The sequence below is a fragment of the Chrysochloris asiatica genome, unplaced genomic scaffold, assembly GCF_000296735.1.
Source record: "Chrysochloris asiatica unplaced genomic scaffold, ChrAsi1.0 scaffold00290, whole genome shotgun sequence".
NCBI lineage: Eukaryota > Metazoa > Chordata > Mammalia > Afrosoricida > Chrysochloridae > Chrysochloris > Chrysochloris asiatica.
In genome coordinates this window covers 1,584,192-1,607,872 of record NW_006408808.1, presented here as the reverse complement: position 1 = coordinate 1,607,872, position 23,681 = coordinate 1,584,192, and the positions used below count along the sequence as shown (strand labels likewise).

Here is a 23,681-nt window from a genome sequence, read left to right as displayed (position 1 = left end):
TCCCGTAAAGATTTACACCCTCGGAAACCCTGTACAGGGTCGCTATGGGTCGGAACCGACTCGACGGCACTTAACAACAACAACAACAATCCCAGTGAAGTCACCTGGACCCAGATTCTTTTTTTTCTTAGGAGGTGTTTCATCTCTGATTCAATCTTTTCACTCATTAAAGGTCTGTTTAAATTTTCTATTTCCTCTTGAGTCAGTTTAGGGTAGGCTGTGTGTATCTGTGAATGTGTTCATTTCATCTATAATATCCAGCTTTTTACCATGCAGATGTTCATAATATTGTATCATATTCTCTTTATTTCTATTGTAATGTCCCCTCTGTCACTTTTATTTTGGCATTTGCATCTTTTGTTTTTCAGTCTAGTCAAAGGTTTGTCACTTTTAGTGATATCTTCAAAGAACCAACTTTTGGCTTTATTGGCTCTAATGTTTTTGCTTTTTATTTATTTATTTTATTTCTGCTCTGATCTTTGGTATTTCCTTTCTTCTGGAGAGTTCTGAGTTTGCTCTCTCTAGTTCCTGGAGCTGTCCAGTTAACTGTTAATTTGAGATCTTTCTTTTTTCTTTCTTCTAAGTACTGCTTTTACTGCAGCCTGTATTTTTGGGAATGTTGTGCTTTCATTTTCATTTGGCTTTAGGAAATGTGTGATTTCTCTTTTGAGCTCTTCCTTGATTCAGTGATATTTCTGTATATTTTCAGGTTTTTTTTTTTTTTATGTCTTTTATTGATTTTTGGCTTCACTCCAGTGTGGTCAGAGAAAATATATTCTATGATTTCAGTCTTTTGGAATTTATCAAGACTTTCTTTGTGGCCTAATGTGCATTCTATCCTGGAGAATGATCCATGTGCACTGGAGCAGAGTGTCTATTGTGCTATTTGAGTCGGGGGGATGGGGGGGTCGTAGTGGAGTATATTGTGATATTTATATATTAAATCTAGGTTATTTATACTGTTCCTCGGGCACTCTGTTTCCCAGTTGGACATCTGTCTAGATGTTCTTCCGAATATTGATGTTGATGTTGTTGTTAAGTGCCATCGAGTCAACTCCAACTCATAATGACCCTGTATAGGATTTCCTAGGAACAGCAGGTGAGTTTGAACTGCCACCCTTACACCTCAAAGCAACCTGGCCATCCAGTGCATTAGCCCACAGTGCCACACCATAAAACCGAAGTCTCTAACTGTTATTTTAGTTTGTACAATCTGTGTCTCCCTTTAGTTCTATCGCTGTTTGTATATTGAGGTACCTGATGTTGGATGCATATATATTTTCAGTTGTTAAATCTCTTTGAATAATTGACCCATTATCTCACTCTACAATGTCTGTTTTCAAACCAAACAACCATTCTTGGAAACCCTATACAGATTCCCTTTTGAGTCGGAACTGACTCAACAGCACATAACAACAGTATTTCTTTTTATCTCTTCTGGCAAATTGTTGTCTTAAAATCTACTTTGTCTGATATTAAGAGTGACACCCCATCTCTCTTTGGGTTATTATTTGCATGGACTATTTTTCCAGTCCTTTCACTTTCAACCTATTGGTATCCTTGCGTTTAAAGTGTGTCTCTTGTAAAGAGCTTATAGTGGGATAATGTTTCTGTTATCCATTTTGCTGATCTCTACCTTTTCATCAGAGAATTTAGTTCATTTGCCTTCACTGTAAGTACTGATAAGAAGTGACCTACTGCCATTTTGTTTTGTTTTGTTTTGTTATTGTCTTAAGCCTTGTCTTTGTCCTTTAGTACTGCTTGCTTTTGTGTTTTGTTGGTTTATTTTAGTGAGTCATTAGTTTCCTTCTTCTTTCCTTCTGCAGTTCAAACTCAGCAGCTGGTCTTCAGAAACCCTATACAGGATCACAATGAGTCAGAACCAACTCCGTGGCACTTAAAAGCCAAAACAACAAATACCATATATTATATATGTATATATGTGTATGTATATATATGGAGTTCTGATTACAAGTCGGGCTGCTAACGTCAAGGTCAGCAGTTCTAAACTGGCAGCTGTTCTGTGAGAGAAAGATGAGGCTTTCTGATCCCATAAAGATTTACAGCTTCAGAAATCCTTTACAGGGTCAATTTGAGTTGGAATCGACTCTATGGCACAAAGCCACCACCATGTATATATTGTTCTTTTAAGTGCCATCGAATCAGTTCCGACCCATAGTGACCCTGATAGGGTTTCCAAGGTGCGACTGGTGAAGTTGAACCACTGATCTTGTGGTTCAAATCGACCTTGCAGTCCAGCACATTAACCCACAGTGCCATACCAGGACTCCATGTATATATAATACATACGTATTCTTGTAAACTTAGCCTTGTTTTTTATATATTTGTTATTTAAAAACATGAAGGACAAAACATTTAGAATAAAACAAAAATACCGTATTATCAGCCTTTATAATTGCTCATGTATTTCCCTTTATTCATGACCTTTTTATGTCTAGCTTGACTTATTTCTAGTATCTTTTCCCTTCCATATACAGAACTTCCATTAGTATTTCTTGCAGAGGCAGTCTGATGCACATGAACTCCCTCAGCTTCTGCTTGTTTGGAAAGTTTTTTAATCCATCTTCATTCATTCTTGAGAAAAATAGTTTCACCAGGTATACTGCTCTTGGTTGAGATTGTTTTTGTTTTTTTTTCTTTCTGCATTTTAAACATATCTGCCCATTGCTATCTGGCTACTCATGGTTTTAAGGGAAAACCCACATTTACTTTGTTTTTTTTTAATGTTTTATTGTGAATTATGTGATAGTTTACATGGGAGAACATTAGCTTTATATACATCCTATCGTACATTGTTTCATTGCCATGGTTACAGTCGCCTCCATGCACCATTAACCAACCAAAGGGTACACACTACAAGCCTGCCCCACTGATCGTCAGCACACAGCCCTTCTCCCTCTCTGGGTCTAGAGTCCCCAGCCGCTCCATCTCTCCACATCATCATCTCTGCCTCCATCTCTGGTGTCACTATTTCTCTGGGTAGGGTCCCGCACTCCGCTATCTCCCTTGATGGTCCTAGGGAATCCACATATACTTCTATTGGGGATATTTTGCATGCGGTTATTTGTTTCTCTCTTACTGCTTTTAGAGTTCCCTAGCTTTACTTTGTGAGAACCGAACTATGATGTATGATGTGTCTTAGTGTGGTTCTCTGGGTTTAGCCTGCTTGGGGTTCTTTGAGCTCCTTGGGTTTTTAGATTCATTAGATTGGAGAATTTTCTGTCATTACTTCTTCAAATAGTCTTTCTATTCATGCCTCTGTGTCATCTTCTTCTGGAATTCCCGTGATGCATAGATTAGATTCCTTCTTGTCCCCTAATTAAACTTTGCTCAACCTTGTTGAGTTGCTTTCTTATTGCTCTTTAAACCATCTTTTCTTCTAGTTTTCGGATTCTTCTGACTGATTAAATCTTTTGATAAATCCTTCTATTGTGTTTCAGTTATTATTCCTTACAGCTGCAGTATCTCTTTTTAAAAATCATTTTGTGCTTGCATTGTTTTCCTTATTTCTTTTAACTCTTTGTCCATGTTTTCCATTAGTTCTTCAATTATGTCTAACATTGTTTTTATTATATTTTTCCATTTTTAAAATTATTTGGTCATCCCTAGATGCTCTTTCACTCACTTTGTTGTTTTCTGTATGGACCATTGTTTCTATGTTTTTGTGTGTCTTGATTTTTTTTTTTTTAATTTTCATTGAGGCTCTGGACTTTTTTTTTTTAATGTTTTATTGTGAATTATGTGATAGTTTACATGGGAGAACATTAGTTTTACATTTCTCCTATAGTATATCATTTCATTGCTATGGTTACAATCCCCTCCATGCATCATCAATCAACCAAATGGTGTACACTACAAGCCTGCCCCCTGGTCATCAGCACACAGCCCCTCTCCCTCTCTGTGTCTAAAGTCCCCAACAGCTCCATCTTTCCACGTCATCATCTGTGCCTCAATCTCAGGCATCACTGCTTCTCTGGGTAGGGTCCTGCTCTCCACTCTTCTCCCTTGATGGTCTCAGGGACCTCCGCTCTTACGCTGAAAAGTTAATCACTCCCTTGTTTGCTAAAAAACGTCTATCTTTGCAATTCCAACCCTCACAAGCAGTCCTGATAACAGTTATTCACTATTGTATCACAAGAGATACATCCGTATTTTATTTCATCAGCCCCACCTAGACAGATTGAATACTACTCAGTGGAGATTCTACCTTCCTCCATGCCATATGAATCTAGGTTCCTTCTTGAAAGCTTGTAAGCCAGTCACTTCTTGCCTTTGTAGCCCCCCCATTTTGGTAGCCAATGTCCAAGTTGCCCATCCCTGTCTACTCTGTGTATGGAGGGGGTGGGAATGATCCTTGCTGTAAGGGTTTGCTCCCTCTTTTGAGCTACTGCATCCATAGGTGTAGGTCAAGTTCATCAAACTGTATCAGATTATACTTTTTTCCCTCTTCTTTGTTCTTCTGGTTGAGCTCTGATCATCCAGTCATTGAAGCCAGGTTGTGGGTATTATCTGCAAGTGTGGGTGTTCTTATGCATATGCCCTCTCTTCTTATCTGCTGGATGCTTCACTCTCCGCTCTAGTCCTCTGTGACTATGTCACTGACTCTGGGCTCTGGAGTTTTTGAGGGTGCTAATTTTGTCAGTTTTCCTCAGTATTTAATATTTTTGAAGTCCTGGTGTGGTACTGTAGGGTAAGCACTCAGCCTCAAGGTTGGGTTTGAGCCACAAGATTGGCGGTTCAAACCACCAGCCACTCCTTGGAAACCCTATACATGGTCATTATAGACTAGAACTGACTTGACGGCACTTAACAGCAACAACTCCTTGCAAGAAAGTATTTGGTGGGCAGAGTCTGTAGCCTTTGCTTACCATTTTGTGGGCCTCTCTATGAAAACTCCTTCGGTCTTCCTGGTTTAATTGGAATTCCAAAGTTGCAGACTCGCTTTTAAACTTTCAGTCGCTCTCAAACACACCAGTCTGCCCATCCCTGGGCACCACCACTCAGGCCATTCCTGTGCTAGTTGGGATGTCCACCAGGGGGTGCAGTCCCCTCTCTGCTGACTGTTCTTTTTCCTTCTTTGTTTCTGCAATCACACTGCCCCCTAGTTTTGCCAGAGTCTTCCTTCCCTGCTCTTCCCTGTGGGGGCAGCTTGCTTTCAGAGCCCCAGTGGCCCAGTGGTGGTTAGGGAGGCAGCCTTCACTTAGATGCCCCACATCCTGATTCCGCTGTAGAGGAATTTCTGTAGGAGTTCATGTCAGTACAACAGCCGACAGCTACCATTTGGTGTGGGGCAGGGGTAGTCATGCTCCATACAAACCTGGTTTGTTAACTTGCGCCTTGTTACCATCAGACTTCCCCTTGTGGTATGTGGGTTGTGGGTACAGCCTCCACTCAGATGCCTGTTTCTTAGCACACAGCATCCCCAGACAGTAGTCCTAAGCATCAACCAGTAAGGCAAGCAGACAGACCCAAACTGGTCCCCAGGTAGGTGTGTCCTGTTGGTTTTAGAGGCCCGAACTATGGAGTAATAGGGAGGCAGATGCCACTGCAGGAGCCTTCTGTATCCGTTTGCAACAGCTTGGCAACTAACCATCACCAGATGGGGGAGGTCAGATCCCCAGACAGCCCATCCCATAGTATGCTGACTGGGTGTAGCCTCCACTCAAGATGCCTGCTACCTAACAGCACCTCTCAGCACTAACTGAAAGGGGGAGCGGACAGATCAGAAATGACTGTGGGTGATCTGTCTTGTTGGTTTCAGAGACATGAGCCTTGGAACATAGGAAGGAGAGGAGAATGTTGGCCATGGGAGCAGGCTCCATCACAGAGGGCTTCTGTAGCAATTCACAGTAGACTTGTAACTGTCAGTATCCAGAACCTTCTGTGAGGTCTCCCTTATTAGGTTTAGTGCAGACCTGCCTCTTCATACAGGCAGGTTCTGTTTCTGATTCTGGGACCACTACCTGAACCTGTGTGCCTAGGAGAATGGCAGAGACTTGGGCCGAAGTGATTTTCTTACTGTATTTGGGATCTGTTGATTTGTTGTTTATCTGCACTTCTCCATTGTGCCTTCAGATGCTCTCAAAGCCAATCACATTTCCTCCTTGAATTTCTTATTGTATTTGTGGGACAGGATCAAAAAGATTGTTTGATTACCCCATCATCTTCCAAGAATCTTTTTTTTTGCTTTACTCTTCATGTAAACATATTTAGTACCCACTTGCTTTTTGTTTTGTTTTGCTTTTTAGCTGTAGTTTAAGACTTGACCAATACATTTTTCTTTTCTGAAGATTAAAATTCAAATAAAAGACTTGGATATGGTTTGTTTTAAAGACAGTGAAGATTTAAGAATTATTAATGGTTTAGAACCAATCTGTGCAAAGCATGGTAAATATAATTGTAATATCAGAATATTATATGCATTTTTTAAAATGTTAACCAAACATAACTTAAAAGTTTAGTGAGAAATATGCAGAAGAAAGCATAACACACTTGTTTCATCATCTTTGTTGTTATGTTGTTGTCTAACTGCTGTCGGGTCGGTTCTGACTCACAGCAACCCCTTGTGGGGTTTCCGAAGAGCTGCTGCTGGTGGTTTTGAACCACTTATCTTGGGATTAGTAGTTCAGCGCTTATCCTACAGTATCACACCTTTACTATCATGGTGGGAAGAGTCACTGTCTACTTTTGATATATAGGCGCAACATGACAACTGTGATTACGGGTTGAAATTGACAAAGAGACTCACAAGCATACATACCGTTCAGTCTGATAGTTTCTTATCCTTTCTGCAACTGACATATTGGGCTGGATGATCCTTTGTTGTGGGTGGCTGTTCTGTGCACTGTAGGATGTTTAGTTGCATCCTGGATTTCTACCTAACAAGATGTCAGTAGCTCCTCCTCTCTCCATCCCCCACCCTTGCCCTAGTGACAACCAAAAATGTCTGAGGGCAGGGAGGAGGAAATCGCCTCAGTTGAACGCACTGATCTAATACTGCATTCACTTAGCTTTACAGGGTGCACAGTGTAGTAGATGATAGCATTCTTATTGGGAGCTCAGCAGCTGCATACCTCAGCCCTTCATCCACACTGGAGAGCTTGTGGCCAACACAGAGGAGAACCAAGGTATACAGGGATCACCTTGATCATAGAAACTGCTGCCCTTATTTCTCACCAATCTTGTATACTTCCTAGCCATTGGGACCTAAGTCCTACATGTCAACAGTCCCCCAAAGCCGAGTGCAGGATTGACTGGCACTCCTTCCAAGAACACAGTGTAAATCCGCAGCTCCATTCATTCTCAGAACAGCCTGCATCAGCCCAGGTCCACTGTTCGCCTCCTGTTCATGAAAGGAAAAAGGATAAATAATTGCAAGATTTGAAGTTGTATGAATGTATTACATCTTTTTTTTTTAATTGATAAGAAAACTTTAAGTCCACTCAGTAAAACTAGATTGCAATCTTTGTAATTATTGAAATGAGAAATTCTGAGCATATGGGATTTTTAGTTTTATTTTCAAATGGTGCTGTAGGATAAGCACTGGACTGCTAACCACAAGTTCAATGGCTCAAACCCATCGCCCCCTTCTCAGAAACCCTATTACATGGTTGCCAACAGTAGGAACCAATTCAATGGCACATGCTTCTATATGGTTTGAGTTTTATTTTTGAAATTATGTGCTTTCGTTGAAAAAAAAAAGTTACAACAAGCTGATCTAATTATAAATACAATTATAACGGCGCCAGTGCTTTTCCTGTCACATGACTAAGCATTTCTTCATGCACACCATTACATTTCCTTCTTTAACATAACTGAGTGTCTTTGAGAAGAAGAATCACCAACAGTTCTTTTGTTCTGAATAAGAACTATCTTGTCTTTAAAAGTGCTGCAAAGAGTTAAAAATCTTGCCTTCTCCAGAGTGCTGGATGTTCTGCCTTGGTAACTTCTAGATTTTGTTTGTTTGTTTGGAGTTCTAGGATATTCCAAACTTTGGATTGAATGTACAGTGAATTCTAAAGTAAACCATCAAGTCTATGCTGAGTTTCTTGGCAGCGTTTGTATGTCTGAGTATATGCATCGTCTGCAAACGCCGTGACACTCACTTGTGCCTGTCGGACACCTAGTATGTTTGTCACACAATGTAGGTAGGTGTAGTGAGTCAGTCGGTCAAGGAGTTGGCACACATCAGTGGTTTTATCAGTGGGGGCTCACTGTTATAAAGGGAAACTCTCCGGGACTGATGCAGTCCAGAAAGTCTCTGGGGTATGAGGGTGAAGCAGAGACTGGATCCTGAAAAAAGTACCTGGGTTTGACTGAAGTAGACAGGTGCTCAGGTAACCAAGGGACATGCAGCACAGACTAGTCATTACGGTGACTTTGGTCAGGTGTCGATCCAGACTGATGCTGGCACAGTTCTGGTGTCGCAGTAAGAAAAAGAATGCAAAGACAGCTTACTTTTGAAAGTTTTACAAAAGTATATGGTGTGTGAACACGTTCCCAGGGCCCCTCACAGGCCCTGGAGAGGCCGTGAACGTGAGCTCTGTTAGTGTCTCCCATGTCATAGTTCATAGATCGCAGTCATGTTGAGGTTGTTCTGTGCTGGGTGGTACATGCAGTGTGAGGGACAGCCACATGACCTGCAGATGTCCCTTTAACCTCTGGGGGCTCACATTCTATACAAAGGACCAGGGTGGTGATAAGCATTTAACAGATACTTTCTTGAGCATCTCTATTTACCAGGCTAAGTGTTAGATGCCCATAAATAAAATAATAGGTGCAATCCCCATTCTTCAGAGTCTGTCCATGGCAGTGTCTGAAAAGAGAGCCATGATTGGTTGGAAGGAAATAGGATTGGGCTTGACTACTAGCGCTTGACCCTTCTAGCAGGGTCGCCTCAGGCACGTCGCTTTACCTGGAGGGGAAGCCACTTACCCCATCTCAGAACAAGGTGAAAATCTAACCCGCAGGTTTGGTGTGATGTTTACACACGCTTCCTTCTGAGGCTAACCCACATGGTGCCGCTACTGCAGTTTTCCTTTTCTGTGCTTTTAAGGCACCGACACACACTCCTACACCCCCACCCTTGTGACAGCACAAAGACACATCACAGTGTTGTGTTTTGCATAAAACACAAGACAGACAGTAAATGCCACATGGACATGTATTAGTAACTCCTCCACCTTACTGGTCACCTGTTGCTCAGCACTGAACTATCAGCCCCACGAGGTCAGTGATCTTTTCTGCTTTGTTCATCGCTGTAACCTCAGTGCCTAAAGCAGTGTCTCATGTGAAGAAGATGCTCACGGAATAACTGTTGAATGAATGAATAAAAGAAACATACTTGGTATTCTCCATCCAAAACAGTTCGACATGCTTGGTGTCATGTTATTTCAGTGACTTCAGATTCACCTCCCTTGGTTGTTGGTGTCTGTTCCAGAGGTTTCTCAACCTTGGCATTGTTGATATTTTGGGCTAGATAATTCGTTGCTATGAGAGGCTGTCCAGGTGGAGCAATTTACCTGACCTCTATCAACTAGATGATTACACTTGTCATGATGGTCAGCATCGTTCCCAGTATCCACACCTCTTCTAACATATTGTTGGTGACAGTGCATGAGCCAACCATCATGATCCCATTCACACACAATGACAGAACTATTCTGAGCACAAGTCCCCGTTGAGCTGATGGCTATTATGCCTCTGTGTTGGCTCTATGATGGGAGTCTTCAAAGTGTCAATTACCCAAAAGACAAAGAGCCTGGGATGTCTTCTGTAGATCTCACTCTGCCTGTTCACTTCATACACACCCTATCCTCCTATTACCTCCCTTTCTGCATGTATTGATCTCAGTCATCTCCCTGGCCCTTCCAGAAACAATTGGGAAATGGAAGGCAGGAAAGAAGAGGGAAGAAGAGAAGAAAAAGAAAAAAGGAGGTAAGGAGAAGTTAAGCACGGTACTACCCGAAGACATGCTCAGTTGGCAAGTGTGCTGTGCCTCCGTCTGCAGTCAGCTGTCTTTATGATAAAGAAATCCATTTAGAAGGAATCTGAAAGATGGATCTCAGGCTTTCTCTGAAGGGCAGATCATCGATATGGGGGGCCTCTTTCAGAGCAGTAGATTAGGGAGTACACTACTAGACTGTCGAGCAAAGCAGTTAAGTTTGGAAGTAATAAGAACACATTTTTCTTCCAGGCTTAAACTGTAAGAGGATCCCTGTGGCAAGAGACTGCTCTCCTAGCCCGCCTCCCCTACATTACCACAAATCACAGTCATCTGTCCTCTGATTTCATTGATGGTAAAACATCCTGAGGCTGAGGGTTAGATTTTCTCCCTGTAATTTACAAGGCACAACCTTCAGAGAGCACCAGTCCTAGGAGGAAGAAGACTGATGTTTGCTATCTTTGCCTCTTCTGCATACTTAGAAATCTTGAGTGTATTCCACTTGCCACTGGCACAAAGAGCTACCACGCTGGTGGATCCTCAGCCCACCTTCATGGGTGTCATCAACTGGACTCTTGGCGTTAGCCATAGTGTCTGGGGACTTTCTAATCCTTTCACGGCTGGGTCTCCATAGACTGGTCATTGGTTTGTTCTATTTCTGCAAATCGAATTTGCCTTCTTTCCTAATTATCCACTCCTTCCTTCTTTTATATTGTTTTTTCTTCTTTCTGACATCTTTGTATTAATGTGTTTGTCATTTGAGTATATAGATGTGTGGTCATGCCCTTAACTTTGTGCTATTCTTAGGAGCTGCAATAGCAAGGTTCTATCAAAGAGAATTCAAATGAGAAAAAGTAAAAGGCCGTACAGCTTGGTGACTCAAAGCTTGGTCACTCTGGTCCAACTGCCAGTCAAGCTTCAAGTTCTAGATGTATGACTTTGGGCAAGTTATTTAAACCTCCATGCCTCAGTCTGTCATCTGTAAAATGGAAATAACTATTATCCTCCCAGAGTGGTTTTAAGGGTGGAAAAAGATAATATGTAACTAGTGCTAAGCATAGCGCCTGATGAGGAATTAACACTCAATGAACATTTTCTGATATGATTTAAAGAGATTGCTCAAGAAGAGTGTGGTTTGTTTTTGTGATATTTCCATCTCTGAATCAGTTTTCCTTTTTTCTTTTAGGTTCCATTTTTTGGGCGGAGAATGCATCACACTTGTCCATGTCTCCCCGGCTTGGCCTGTTTACGGACTTCATTTAGCCGATTTATTTGTTTACCCCGAAAGTAATCCCTTTAGAGTAGAAACTTTAAATGTGAACAGCACAAGATGTCTGTAAAGTCTTACTTTGTGACTGTGCCAAACAAAGAATCTGCCAGAAAGAAATACTATTACTTCCTTAGCCTTTCCAAGAAACAGTTTTATCTTTGCTTTTTAAATGATGTGTTTTTTTCATTCAAAGTGAATTTCAGTTTGGGATTGACGTAGAAAGTGCAAAGCATGATGGGACCAGTTCTTATTTCCCTGTCTGTATTTTGGGTTCATTTTTAGCATTTTTCACACACAAAAAAAATGAGAATATGAATTTGGTATTTTGTGACAGTCTTTTTTTCTGAACCATCCCTCACCCACCCATGCAGTACACACGCTAGGTCTCTCACTCCTCAGAGAACTTTCAAATCCCAACTTCATTGCTCTTCATTCTCCTCTCCTCATCCCTGCCGTGTTAAAGTGGAGGACCTATAGGAATCACTGATGAGAATCAAGCTTTTTGAGTAATGCATAGACAGTACAGAAAGCACATGCTTGAGCTGGATGCTCTAAACTCTCCTTGTGGAGTAAAATTGGATGTGCTTTTTGATTTCCCCCTACGCCTTCAGGTCTGCTGTTTGCCTGGTATGATGATAGAAAAAATGGAAAACCAGATGAATTTCTTCTAGATTTCTAGACTTTGACTCTTCCTTTTTTTAAAAAGTTTTCCAATACGGTATTACATGTATTTCTTTTTCATAAAGTTTACTTAAAAAAAAAAAAAAAATTCTCCTAGTTAAGGACGTTCTAGAAAATGTTACTTGAAGAGGAAGTATTGATTTTGCTCTGGCATGGCATTCATTTTAAAATTGGTAATAAATTGTCATTGGAACTGTATTTGTAACCAAAAGGTCTCTTGTAACCTGGCATCCTGCCATTTGTACCTGTATCAATATTACTGTGTAAAAATTCTGTATCAGAATAATGACAGTACTGTATATCGTTTGATTTATTTTAATATTATATCCTTATTTTTGTCAGAGCTGTTGTCAGTCTTTATTACTAGCAGATTTCTACATGGGCCGTATTCTAAAAAGGGGAAAGACTCAAAAGTTGGTAAAATGTGCATTTTCATTACAAATTCAGGAAAGGTTTGTTTGCATGTTCTTTAAGGAAGCACAAAAAGAAAATAATGTGCCAGTCCCAAACTCATGATCTGTAGAGCTGACTGTAATCCGGGACAGACTCGTGGGATTTCTGTGTGTTGCTTCAGTAAAGCATCCTGCAGTGCTCATCGGGATGGTTAGGCAGAATGTTAGGTACTGTGTGTTCTAGGATGTCAATATCATCCTACCAAGTATTGTAAATGGATTCAACGTCGCAAATAAACAATTTATGAAATGTGTTGAACCGATTAACCTTGACCATGCCAATTCACTAAGACTTTTTTTATTTAAAAAAAAAGAAGCCTATTGGATAGTCATTTACTCAGCCAGGGCTCACAGCACCACATTGTATAAAATTGTGCCCTTTGGGGCTCACATGTACTGTAAATGTATGGGATTTGACTATACTAATTACCAGATATGGGCATACAAGTATTGTTTTTGGTTCCGTTTAGTTTGTGTTTACAAATATCCCACTATGTGTTTGTTTGGGAGGTGGAGGGGCCGGGGAATGAGTCTTCAACTGTTGGACTTATGGATAAAGACCAGGCAGTTTGGAAGCTTCTCATGCAGTGTTTGATACACGCCTTTTCAAAAGTCGTGGAAAACTAATTGGATCAAGCATCCATTTTCATGTAAGAAACATAACCAACTCTCATAATATTTTGCTTTTATGTATATGCCAACCATAATTTTTTAAAAGTATAACTCTATAAAGTGGTAAAATATATATTCACAAGCAAGAGAAAAATGATCTGCAGTTGGTGTAGAAAATTTGCAACTGTACCCACTGACTCACAACCAACCAAAAATAAAAATGCAGCTCTTCGTAGTTTGTTTTCGACTTAGTTATTATTGCTTTTAATTAAGGAATAATTCCTCCTCTGGAGCCGGCTCCAACTCATAGTGAACCCTGTGTAAGGTTTCCAAACTTGTAAAATCTTTATGGGGGCAGCAAGCCTCATCATTCACTGACAGAGCAACTGATGGATGTGACCTGCTGACCATGTTGTTAGCAGTCCAACTCATAACCCACTAGATTACCAGGGCACCTGGAATAATTTATATAGTAGTATGCATATTTGGAGTCCTGGTGTGGCACTGTGAATTAATGCGCTGGACCACGAGGTCAGTTAGAGCTGCAAGGTCAGCTGTTCAAAGTCATCAGGTGCTCCTTGGAAACCCTATACAGGGTCACTAAGAGTCGGAACCGACTCGATGGCACTTAACAACAACAACAAGTATACATGTTTGGTCACTTTTTTTTTTTTACAAAATTAGTATCTTTTGAGTAATTTTTTTCAAAGACTATGTAATTGTGCTCTGTGGAGATTCTTGGCAATAATTTTATGTAAAAGACACCAGGTTGTCCACTATAAAGATATGGTGCTATTTTTTCAGGTCCGAGGATGATCTTTGGCTGATTATGGGGCTCCGTAAGGCTAAGTTAAGGTGAGGTGTCCTGGTGGTATAGTGGCAAGTTACCAGGTTGCTAACCATAATGTCAGCAGTTCAAACCCACCAGTTGTTCTTTTGGATAAAAATGTGGCTGTCTGCTTCTATACAGCTTTATAGTCTTGGAAATCCTATGGGACAGTTGTATTGTGTCCATAAAGGAGCACTAGGTTGGTGGTGGTTTAAGGGTTTTACAGTAAGGTGAGCATTTGCACAGGAGTAGCTAACTCAACAGTTACTTCGATATAAATATGGTGAGGCAAAGGATTTTGATTGTATCCTCTCAGTGATAGAAATAGTTGTTATGTCAGAAGCTAATGACCAAATTTAAGCAGACGTCTGCACTTCTTTATAAGCATTGCCTTTGATGAAAATGGCCATTTCTGACTTTATCCTTTTTTTTTTTTAAGGCAACATTGTTTGTTTGTTTGTTTGTTTGTTTGTTTGCCATAGAAAAATTTCTGCCAAAACCAACTCCTTTCAAACCCTCATATCCCCAGCATAACCTCCATCTTTCCAAGTTCCAGTTACCTCTCATTAGAACCTTACAGTGAGAGAAGACATGAACGATTTTTCGCCAGTGATTTTAGAATCAGAAATCTCATCCAACTCTTCTAGCTGCGTTTTGTAGAAGATTAAATGTTAGGGACTAATTTAACTTAAAAAAAAAACAAAAAACAGGACATTTTGGTATTCAATGAGGATCACTGTCTGATAATAACTGGAAACCTTGTATGATTTTTTTCTATGTTCAACGTGTATGTCCATCATTTCAGCCTCACTACCAATGTCTTTCTTATGTTGTTTTGAAGCAAATCAACCCAGTCCCTGCTTGATAGGTTTACAATTCCACAAGGTAAAAGCAGCCACATTCTTGTGTGTTGACATCAGTACTTTTTCTTTTCAACAGTGCTTCTATGCTTAAGTCCCTGGGTGTTGTCCGAGTGTCCTTTCACTGGTCCGTCTGTCCTCCTCAACATTTATTCCTAAGAGATGCTCTTGAGATGTCCCAAGTTGAAATTTGAAATGGAGATACCAAATATTTCTGGCCCAGAATGTGTATGTGAGTGATTATTTTCTCTTACATAAAATTTTTAAATTTTTGTGATGCTCAACATAAGTGATTCAGAAGAACATTGCTGACCGTGGTGTTGTAATTGGTTTGGGGGGAGATGAATGTTGTCTGAAATTGTTAATGCTTGGACAGCGAATATTTCTCTTTTATATTAGTTATCCTGGAAGACATGACTGGTAGACTCTAGTTTCTTCCACAATTAATTTATTTTCTCATATTTTCTCCCTACCTCCGAGTCCTCACTCCCCCATATAGTTTCAGCTGGACACATGGACACACATCTAGAGACTGCATATATCAGCTACCTTTGGCTAGGTGTGGTCATGTGACTACATCCAAACCAATGAAATACGAGCACAAGTAATCAGCTTCACTTGCTTAAATGAAATCCTACTTCATTTCCTCTCTGATAGGGAAATGCAACCGTCTACTCTAGGACCCAGAGGATGAAGGTACTTGGGAAGGATGGTAGAGCTCTCGGATCACCCAAGGCCAGAGATGATCAATTAAGCCTCTGTAATTTGTGATCTCATCCTTTAAGCATTTCTACCCTCACCAGTACAAGCGGAATCATTATTTTCAGAAGGGCTTCCTTATGTTTCTTCATAACATTTACATCCTTATTTCTCTCTTCTTGTTCTGTGGTTACCTCTGTAAAAAGCAGAATCAAGCCACCCCTGCACCCAATGTTGGTTTGGATCTTGAGAGTTATGCCAACACATCAGAAATTCACTACTACGTAGTCATTTCCAACTCAAAGCGCTCTATATAAGGAGCTCTGGTAGCGTAGTGGTTACAAATCGGGTTGTGAACCTTAAGGTCAGCGGTTCGAAACTACCAGCTGCTCCGTGGGAGAAAGATGAGACTTTCTACTCCCGTAAAGATTTACACCCTCGGAAACCCTGTACAGGGTCGCTATGGGTCGGAATCGACTCGACGGCACTTAACAACACCAACAACATAGAGTTCCCAGGGCTTTGGGTTGGAACAGACTCAAGGGCACTTAACAACAACAATCTTTACAGAAGCAAACTGCCACATCTTCCTTCTGTGGAGTGGCTGGGGGCTTTCAACTGCTGCCACACCCGAGGGTATGGAAATATTCATCACTCAGTGGATCTGTAGGATAAGCCCTGGAATGATATCTCATATTCAGCAGTTCAAACCCATCAATCTTGCTCACAAACCCTATACGGGGTCAGCATGAGTCAAAACTGACTCGATGGCACACAACAACAATAGGGGTTTCTGGCCAGAGCAAGACAGGTACAAGTATGTCCTGGGGTGAGGTTCGTTTTATCATTTCCTGTAGTCCTTGGAAGGCACATGCAGTTTGCAATCTACCAGTGGTTCTGGGAGAAAGGTGAGCCTTTCTGTTTCTGTAAAGATTTACAGTCTTGGAAACCCCATACAGGGTTGCTATGAGTCAGAACCGACTCCACAGCACATCACCACTACCACCACCACCACTCTGTAATGCAGGAATAAGTCAGAACAAATTTTGTATCCCAAACAAGACATCACTTGGACTTTTTAATAAACTTGTCCAGGTTGTAGGGCAAAAATAAAAGGGTGAGGGATATGTGGCACTGTAGAATAAACACTGAACCATAAGGTCCGTTTGAACTGCAAGGTTGATGGTTTAAACTCACCAGACACTGCTAGGAGATCCTATACAGGGTTGGAACCAACTCAACGGTGCTTAACAACAACAATAAACATCAGGAATGGAGTTTGTCTCTTTCTTACAGTCCTGATAGTATCTTAAATATAGTATCTTACAGAACCTGACAACCACTCAGGCCAACAGTCCCCAAATCAGAAATGATGATGTTGACTTAGATGTTTCAGTTAGAGCATTCATGTTCCCACCCATAAGAAAATGGGCAAACCTCTGTTCTTGCTGCCAATATTCTAATGCTGAAAATAAAGCTATCAATTATCCATGCTTAAGAAATTTCGGACACAAGGAAACTCAATGATACCCATTACAGTTGTAAATTTTCTGATGATGCTTAAATGAATCGTAACCTTGGCTAAGAGGTCCTGGGGGGGAAAGAAAAGAATAAACTTTTAAATGGCAAACTTTGAGTGAACAAAGCTGTTTTTCAAACTAACAAAAGTGAAGTCAGATGCCATTAGCAAATGACTGATCACATCTTCATATAATTGTGTTCTTTTCAACAGAGGTAATAAAAATGCATCAGGCAGGTTATGAAATTATATATATAATAATACATATATATATATAAATGCTTAATTCTAATATCTTTATAAAACTTAGAAGGTAACTTACAAATTTAAAAAAAAAAAGGATTCCTTTGTCAAACCACATGTCACCACACTCAGAAAGGATTAGAACAATTATGCAAATCAAACTCCAGAAATAGCTCTGGGCATCCCATAATTCCTCAAGATAGACATGCAAATTAAACTAATCGTGACTGTGGATGAAAAGAATTACACACCGCAGAGTTCTACTCTTTTATATCACTTTGCAGAGTGAGAACCATTAAGACAAGTTTTTTCTTTATTCTGTCTCCCTCTTCTGCCATGGAGTCCTGGTGTGGCGCTGCAGTATAATGCACTGGACCGCAAGGTCACCTTAAACTGTAAAGTCGGTGGTTCAAGCCCACCAGCTGCTCCTGGAAACCCAACACAGGGTCGTTATGAGTCGGAACCGACTCTGTGGCACTTAACAATGCCAGAAACTTCTGTCATAACGTTGCTATGTACATAAATCAGTTCTCAGGAAATATGGGGAGATGGGGGAGTAAACTAGCCAAAAGAAAAAGAAAAAAACCCTGCTAAATGAAAAAGACAAACTTTCATCTTCTTGTAATGATCTCTGTAGAGTTTTTTAAGGAGAGTTGGTAGCACAACCATTGAGTATTCAGCTGCTAACTAAAAGCTCAGCGAGTCCAACCCACCTAGAAATATAGGCCCTGGAGATCTCCTTCTTTGAAGATTGGCATTGATGTTGGTGTGGTTGAGTTGCTTCCAACTCATAATGACCCCGTATAGAGTTTCTGACACTGTAAATCTCTACGAGAGCAGAAATTCGCATCTTTCTCCCTCGGAGCGGCTGGTGGATTTGAACTGCTGATCTTGAAGCTAATAGCCCATTGTGTAACCCACTATGCCACCAGGGATCCTTCTAATAAAGATTGTTATTGTTGGTAAATGTTGTCAAGTCGGTTCTGACTGATAGAGATTCTGTGTAGGGTCTCCAAGGAGTAGCTAGTGGGTTTGAACTGGCAATCTTGTGGTTGGTAGGCCAGTGCTGTTCCTACAGAGTCCCACCAGGACTCCTAGGCAATTCTATGCAGACATCTCTACTGTGAGCTAGAACCTACTTTACAGCACCTTACAGCCAACATAGAATGTTTTTTTCTTTTAGTAAGACATATATTATACCAGCATTGGAATAAAATGATCATTTTTCAAAACCTTTAGAAATTGCAGTATGTCTGTACCGTCAAGAAAACGTAACAGTTTCTTGTTCCCTCCCGATTCCAGCACAAGTTCCTACCAAACACCAGTGTGTGCTTCTCAGATATCTCATCCAACCAGCAAACAAGATTTCCATCTGAACAAGCTGTGCAGTCTGGCATAATTCAGGTAATATAAATGCATCAGGGAACATTTAAAATACAGTATATACTTAACAAATCGTTTACAAACCTAGCTAGAGTAGGCTGGCCACTTAAAATTTAATTTTAGATGATTAAATTATTCCTCTAGAAGCCAAATAATAGCTTCAATTTACCTGTCTCCTTAATGTTACTGAGAAATAAGAGCATTTAGTCTTGACATTGCAACTTAAAACATTTCCCCATGTTTTCTCTGTGTAATTTGAAGTGATATCAGGACTTTAGGTTTTCAGATATACATCTCAAGCTGTTTGTTTACTTAAATTCCTGCCACCAGGATACAGGTTGGGTTGGGTACCTACTCAAGTACTGCCTTCAATACTCCCTGCCTTTTCCCTTGAACAAAAAAGTACAAAACGACTTTTCTGCGTAGTGCTAAACTTCTGCCCCTAGTTTTGGGAAGAGAATGGAACAGATCTTTTGAGAGCTACCTGTTTGGGTTCTATTCAATTTTGACATTTATTCTAAGGAACTCTGATAGTGTAGTGGTTACGAATTGGACTGTGAACCGCAAGGTCAGCAGTTCGAAACTACCAGCTGCTCCGCAGGAGAAAGATGAGGCTTTCTGGTCCCGTAAAGATTTATAGCCTCGGAAACCCTGTTCAGGGTTGGAACTGACTCGATGGCACATAACAACAACAATCAACAGTTGCAGTGGTTATGGCAAGATTTTCTTTAACAATCTTCCTCCAATCAAATGATCACAATCCTTACTGACATTTGAGATGCAGATAGAATTAGAACAGGGAACTTTGAAGGGAGAATTATGTGGTTGGATTTCACTTGGAGAAATGTATGTGAAAAGTGGACTTTGGCTTGAGGAGAGCCTGGAAGGCTCTTGCTTTTCTTCAGAAAGAAATGTAAGAACCCAGGAGGAGGGACAAGACTCAGGAAGCTGGAACATGGACACTTTTTGTTCCAGATCTCTCTTTCAGTATCTCTCAAGTTTTCCCTGACTCTATGACTCTGGATGCATTTGCCATGCCCATTAGCAACAAACTGTTGGCCCTTGTGGCTCTGCGGGTTATGCGCTGGACAGCAAGTTTGTTTGAACCGCAAGTTCATCGGTTCAAACCCACTAGCTGCTCCTTGGAAACCCTATACAGGATCACTATGAGTCAGAACCAACGTGGTGGCACTTAACAACAACAACATAGCCTCCCAACACAGAAACTGGCTACTTGTTGTTAAATCAGTCCAATCTCATAGCAACCCTGTATAGGGTTACCAAGGAGCAGCTAGTGAGTTTGAACTGATGACCTTGCAGTTAGCAGTCCAGTGTTTATCCTACAGCGTCACACTTAATTAGCTTTCAGTATCTATCGGATGGATGAATTGTATATTTTTTCAACTTCCCTCCAATTTCTGTAATGAGATTTATTACATCAAAAAAATTGAAATATATACCAATCAAGTATTTATAAAGTGCAATGAAACAGAACTGGACTAATAAGAGGTTATCTTTCTAGTCTTTTAGATTAACTTCAATTTAAAAGGTCAGACCAGATCTCACTACTTTTCTGGAGTCAAGTTCATAGTTATCCGTAGGCTGAGTGATCTGTTGGTTGGTAAGGAGTCTTGGTGTGGCACTATGGGATAAAAGCAAGGTGGGTGTGAGCCACATGGTCAGCAGGTTAAAACTTACCAGCAACTCCTTGGAAACCCCGTACAGGGTCAGTATGAGTTGGAACTGACTCCACAGCGCTTAACAACAGCAAATAATGACTTAAAGAGGATGTTGAATTTCCCACCTACATTTGTGAATATATTTACAGGACAGCAAACGTACCTCTAAAGAATGAGGGAAGTTGGAATCATTTTATGTCTTGTTGCAGCTACTGGTTGTTTCAAATAACAGACTCCGAACACTACTGGCAGAAACAAGAAGGGTTCTATATCAAAACCAGAAGTCTGGAGGGATGTGGTTGCCTGTAAGGAACTCATGTGGTGCTGTAGATTCACCACTGAACTGCTCACTGCAAGGTTAACAGTTCAAACCCACCAGCTGCTCCTTAAGTGAAAAATGAGGCTTTCTGCTCTCGTAAAAATGTACAGCTTTGGAAACCACTATAAGTCGGAATCAATTCAATGGTAGAGAATAGATGGGTGTTTGATTTATAAGATCAACCATGTTTAAATACTCTCTTTGTCTTAATGTTCTATGTTCATTGTGTTGACAGTTTCTCCTGATGCTTGTCAGTTGGCTGCATTGACTCCAAGCATCACATTCAACAACACCCCAAAAAATAAGGCAGTGGGAAGGGAAGAGGGATCTGTTGATGAGCTGAACCAGACCCCAAAAGTCTTGTCCAAATTGGAGAAAAAGCATAAAGAAATCTTTAGATCAGTATTGCTTTTAATTCAACGTCTTCTTTTTTTTTTTGGTTCAACTTATTCTCGAAGCAGCTAGAAGGCAATGCAAAGGATATTGACTTGGGAGTAGGATGTAGGTAGGTGGGACACAGTTTCCCATTGCCTCCTCATGGAAGGGGTCCTAAAGCCCACACAGAGTGACACATTTGCCAGACAAATGGAGAACAGTATATTGAATCAGCTGAATTGTGTAACCTCAGCCACCTCAGTGCACAGAGAGACAACTTGAGAATGCTGGCAGGACAGTAAGTAAATCTTCTCTTCCACCTGTATGGCACTTGGATCTAATGAGTGAGATCTAAGCCTTGCAAACCCTGTTGTGCCTGCAACATTCCCCTGCCTTTCTGCAGTGGCTAGGAGTTCACACTTGATGTCAAAAAGCTTCACTGGCAGCTGGGGAGGGGCAGAGGACTCAACACAAGAAATAACACCCAGAAAGGATGGTGGTGTGTCACAGGATCTGTTCAAGGCTTGAGGAATGTGAGGAGGTAAGGTTGGAGAGGAAGCCAGGAGCCAATGGTGTGCACTTCCTAGGGGTAAACACACTGCATCCTGGGAGTCAGATAAGAGGTGGCTGGGCCACGAGTGTTTCTAGATGCCTTGGACCTGAGCTGTTCAATCAGGACCCAAGGTTATTAATTGTACAGGTTGGATAAAGAGCTTGTACAAAGGCAATCAGAGAAGAGAGAGATGGGAATCCAAGTGGAGATGAGGCCAGTGAGGTGGAAGGCCCACAACATGAAAAGGCCTTCTGTGTTAAGCTGAGGTTTTTTTGCTCCTGTCTTGTTGCTAAGTGCCGTCGAGTCGTTTCTGACTCACAGCGATCGTGTATGTTTCCAAGGAGCAGCTGATGGGTTTGAACCACCAACCTTGTGATTAAGCAGTCCAGTGCTGATCTCGCAGCATCACACCAGGACTTGGCCCTTTGTTGCTGTTGGTGTTTAGTGCCAGGTAGTGACTGGTGGGTTTGAACCGTGGCCCTTGTGGTTAGCAGTCCAGGGGTTTTCCTGCAATGCCACACCAGGCCTCAGGAAGACGAGGAAAGGCAAATCCAATCCTGACATCCACCTGCAAACTTAAACCCAGAGTCAGCCCTAGGCCTGGGGTCCCTTATCCCTCTCAGGGGACAGGGTAGTTGAGAACATAGAGGAGTTGGCATATGTAAGTGTAGCACTTTAGGAGAAGGAAGGCTGGAAAGGAAAAGCAGAAACAAACTGTCAAGATTTGACATGACTGAGTAATGGATCCAGTAATGATTATAACATTTATCACTATTGTTATTGATTTGTTATATGCTCCCCCACTTTGAGATAATTTAAAAAAAAAAAAAAAAAGATGAAAACTGTCAAGTGGAAACGTAAACACATGTAATCTTTCTACAAAGCTATTTGACATATCCAAAACCAAACTCCTAAAAAAATGCTTATTCTTGATACAGTAATTCCACACCAGGACAAGCAGACAAAGATTTATATACAACAAATGTATTTGCTGGTGTTCCTCAGAAAGTGATGACACCTTTACTCATCTGAGTGAGGGAGTGCGGGGAAAGGCAGGGGAGAGCTCTGCTAACTAAGTTGTTGTTGTTGTTAAGTGCCGTCAAGTCAGTTCTGACCCATAGCGACCCTGTATAGGGTTTCCAAGGAGTGACTGGTGAGCTTGAACCACCGACTTTGCAGTTCAAACGGCTTTGCAGTCTGGCGCATTAACCCACAGGGCCACACCAGGATAGCTTCCTAAATAAACATTTTAATAGTTTAAAACTATTTTAATGGTAGTCATCCCCCAAATATATTGTACCTATCCTCGCACAAGCAGCTGAGTAGTCCAGACAACCTTGATGGATTTTTTTAAATACAATGAACCATCCAAGTGCATGTTAATAGAGTCATTCATCCCGAAAATGGTACAGATAATAGTGGACTTCATGCCTCTCCACTCTGCTTGTGTTCCACATCCTGTGTCTCTGCCTCTCTCGGTTTCTTTTTCTTTTTGCTTTCTAGCAGGCCATCATTTCTTACTATTCTTAACCTGAATTCTCACTAGAGATCTTACATTCACCATCCAATCAGAAAGCACCAGGTAACCTAGGTTGTAAAGTGTGTTAAATTACATCTCAGTGAATGCATGCAAGTATGTCTCCAACCCTTGAGAGAATGTGTATAAAATAATCTTTGTGGGTCCCATCTCGTCCCCTCCTAATACAAATCTCTGGGCCTGTAAACAGTTAAGTTCATTCTTAAGAACATTACAGTTTGAAAAACAGAAACATATGGATTTTTCTCTCAGAAAAAGATTCCATGAGTCAAGGCCACGTGATACCAATACTCAGGTGGTCCCTGGTGCAGTTGAGCAGCTGCCCTGGTCAGAATTAGTTGTTCAGGAATTAGCTGATGGGTTGGCTCCCATGCTTGGGGTTAAATATTCAGAATACCGCATGGATCTGATGACCTTTAACATTTTTACCTTGGATCATGAAGTGAGAGACTAAGTATACTGGGAGAGATTACCTGCCTTGAGTTTCTGGTAAGTGGCATGGGATAAATGTGATCTCCCTGGATACAGACGTGGGAGAAATGATGTACTAGGTACTCGTGTTTTCCATATATGAGACTGTTTTCCTAGACTCTTAATGGACCTTCACGAACAAAATAAGATGGCCCATTTTACAGAGATAAACATACTGTTCCTTTTTATCATCATCATCATAATTATTACATATCCTTTTTGGACTGATCTAATA

The 23,681-nt window shown here is 41.0% G+C and overlaps 1 protein-coding gene across 2 annotated transcripts in view; it reads left to right on the top strand.

The window, feature by feature from the left end:
- The window catches only part of PROK2 (prokineticin 2), a 41,291-nt gene extending 30,036 nt beyond the window's left edge, over positions 1–11,255 (top strand). Inside the window, exons 3-4 of one of the 2 annotated variants that reach the window (XM_006874629.1) lie at positions 9,895–9,957; positions 11,151–11,255. In XM_006874629.1, the coding sequence (XP_006874691.1) occupies positions 9,895–9,957; positions 11,151–11,255 (168 nt within the window). The remainder of the gene's footprint in view (positions 1–9,894; positions 9,958–11,150) is intronic. The other variant, XM_006874630.1, reaches the window with a different exon arrangement.
- Positions 11,256–23,681: the final 12,426 nt, after the last annotated feature.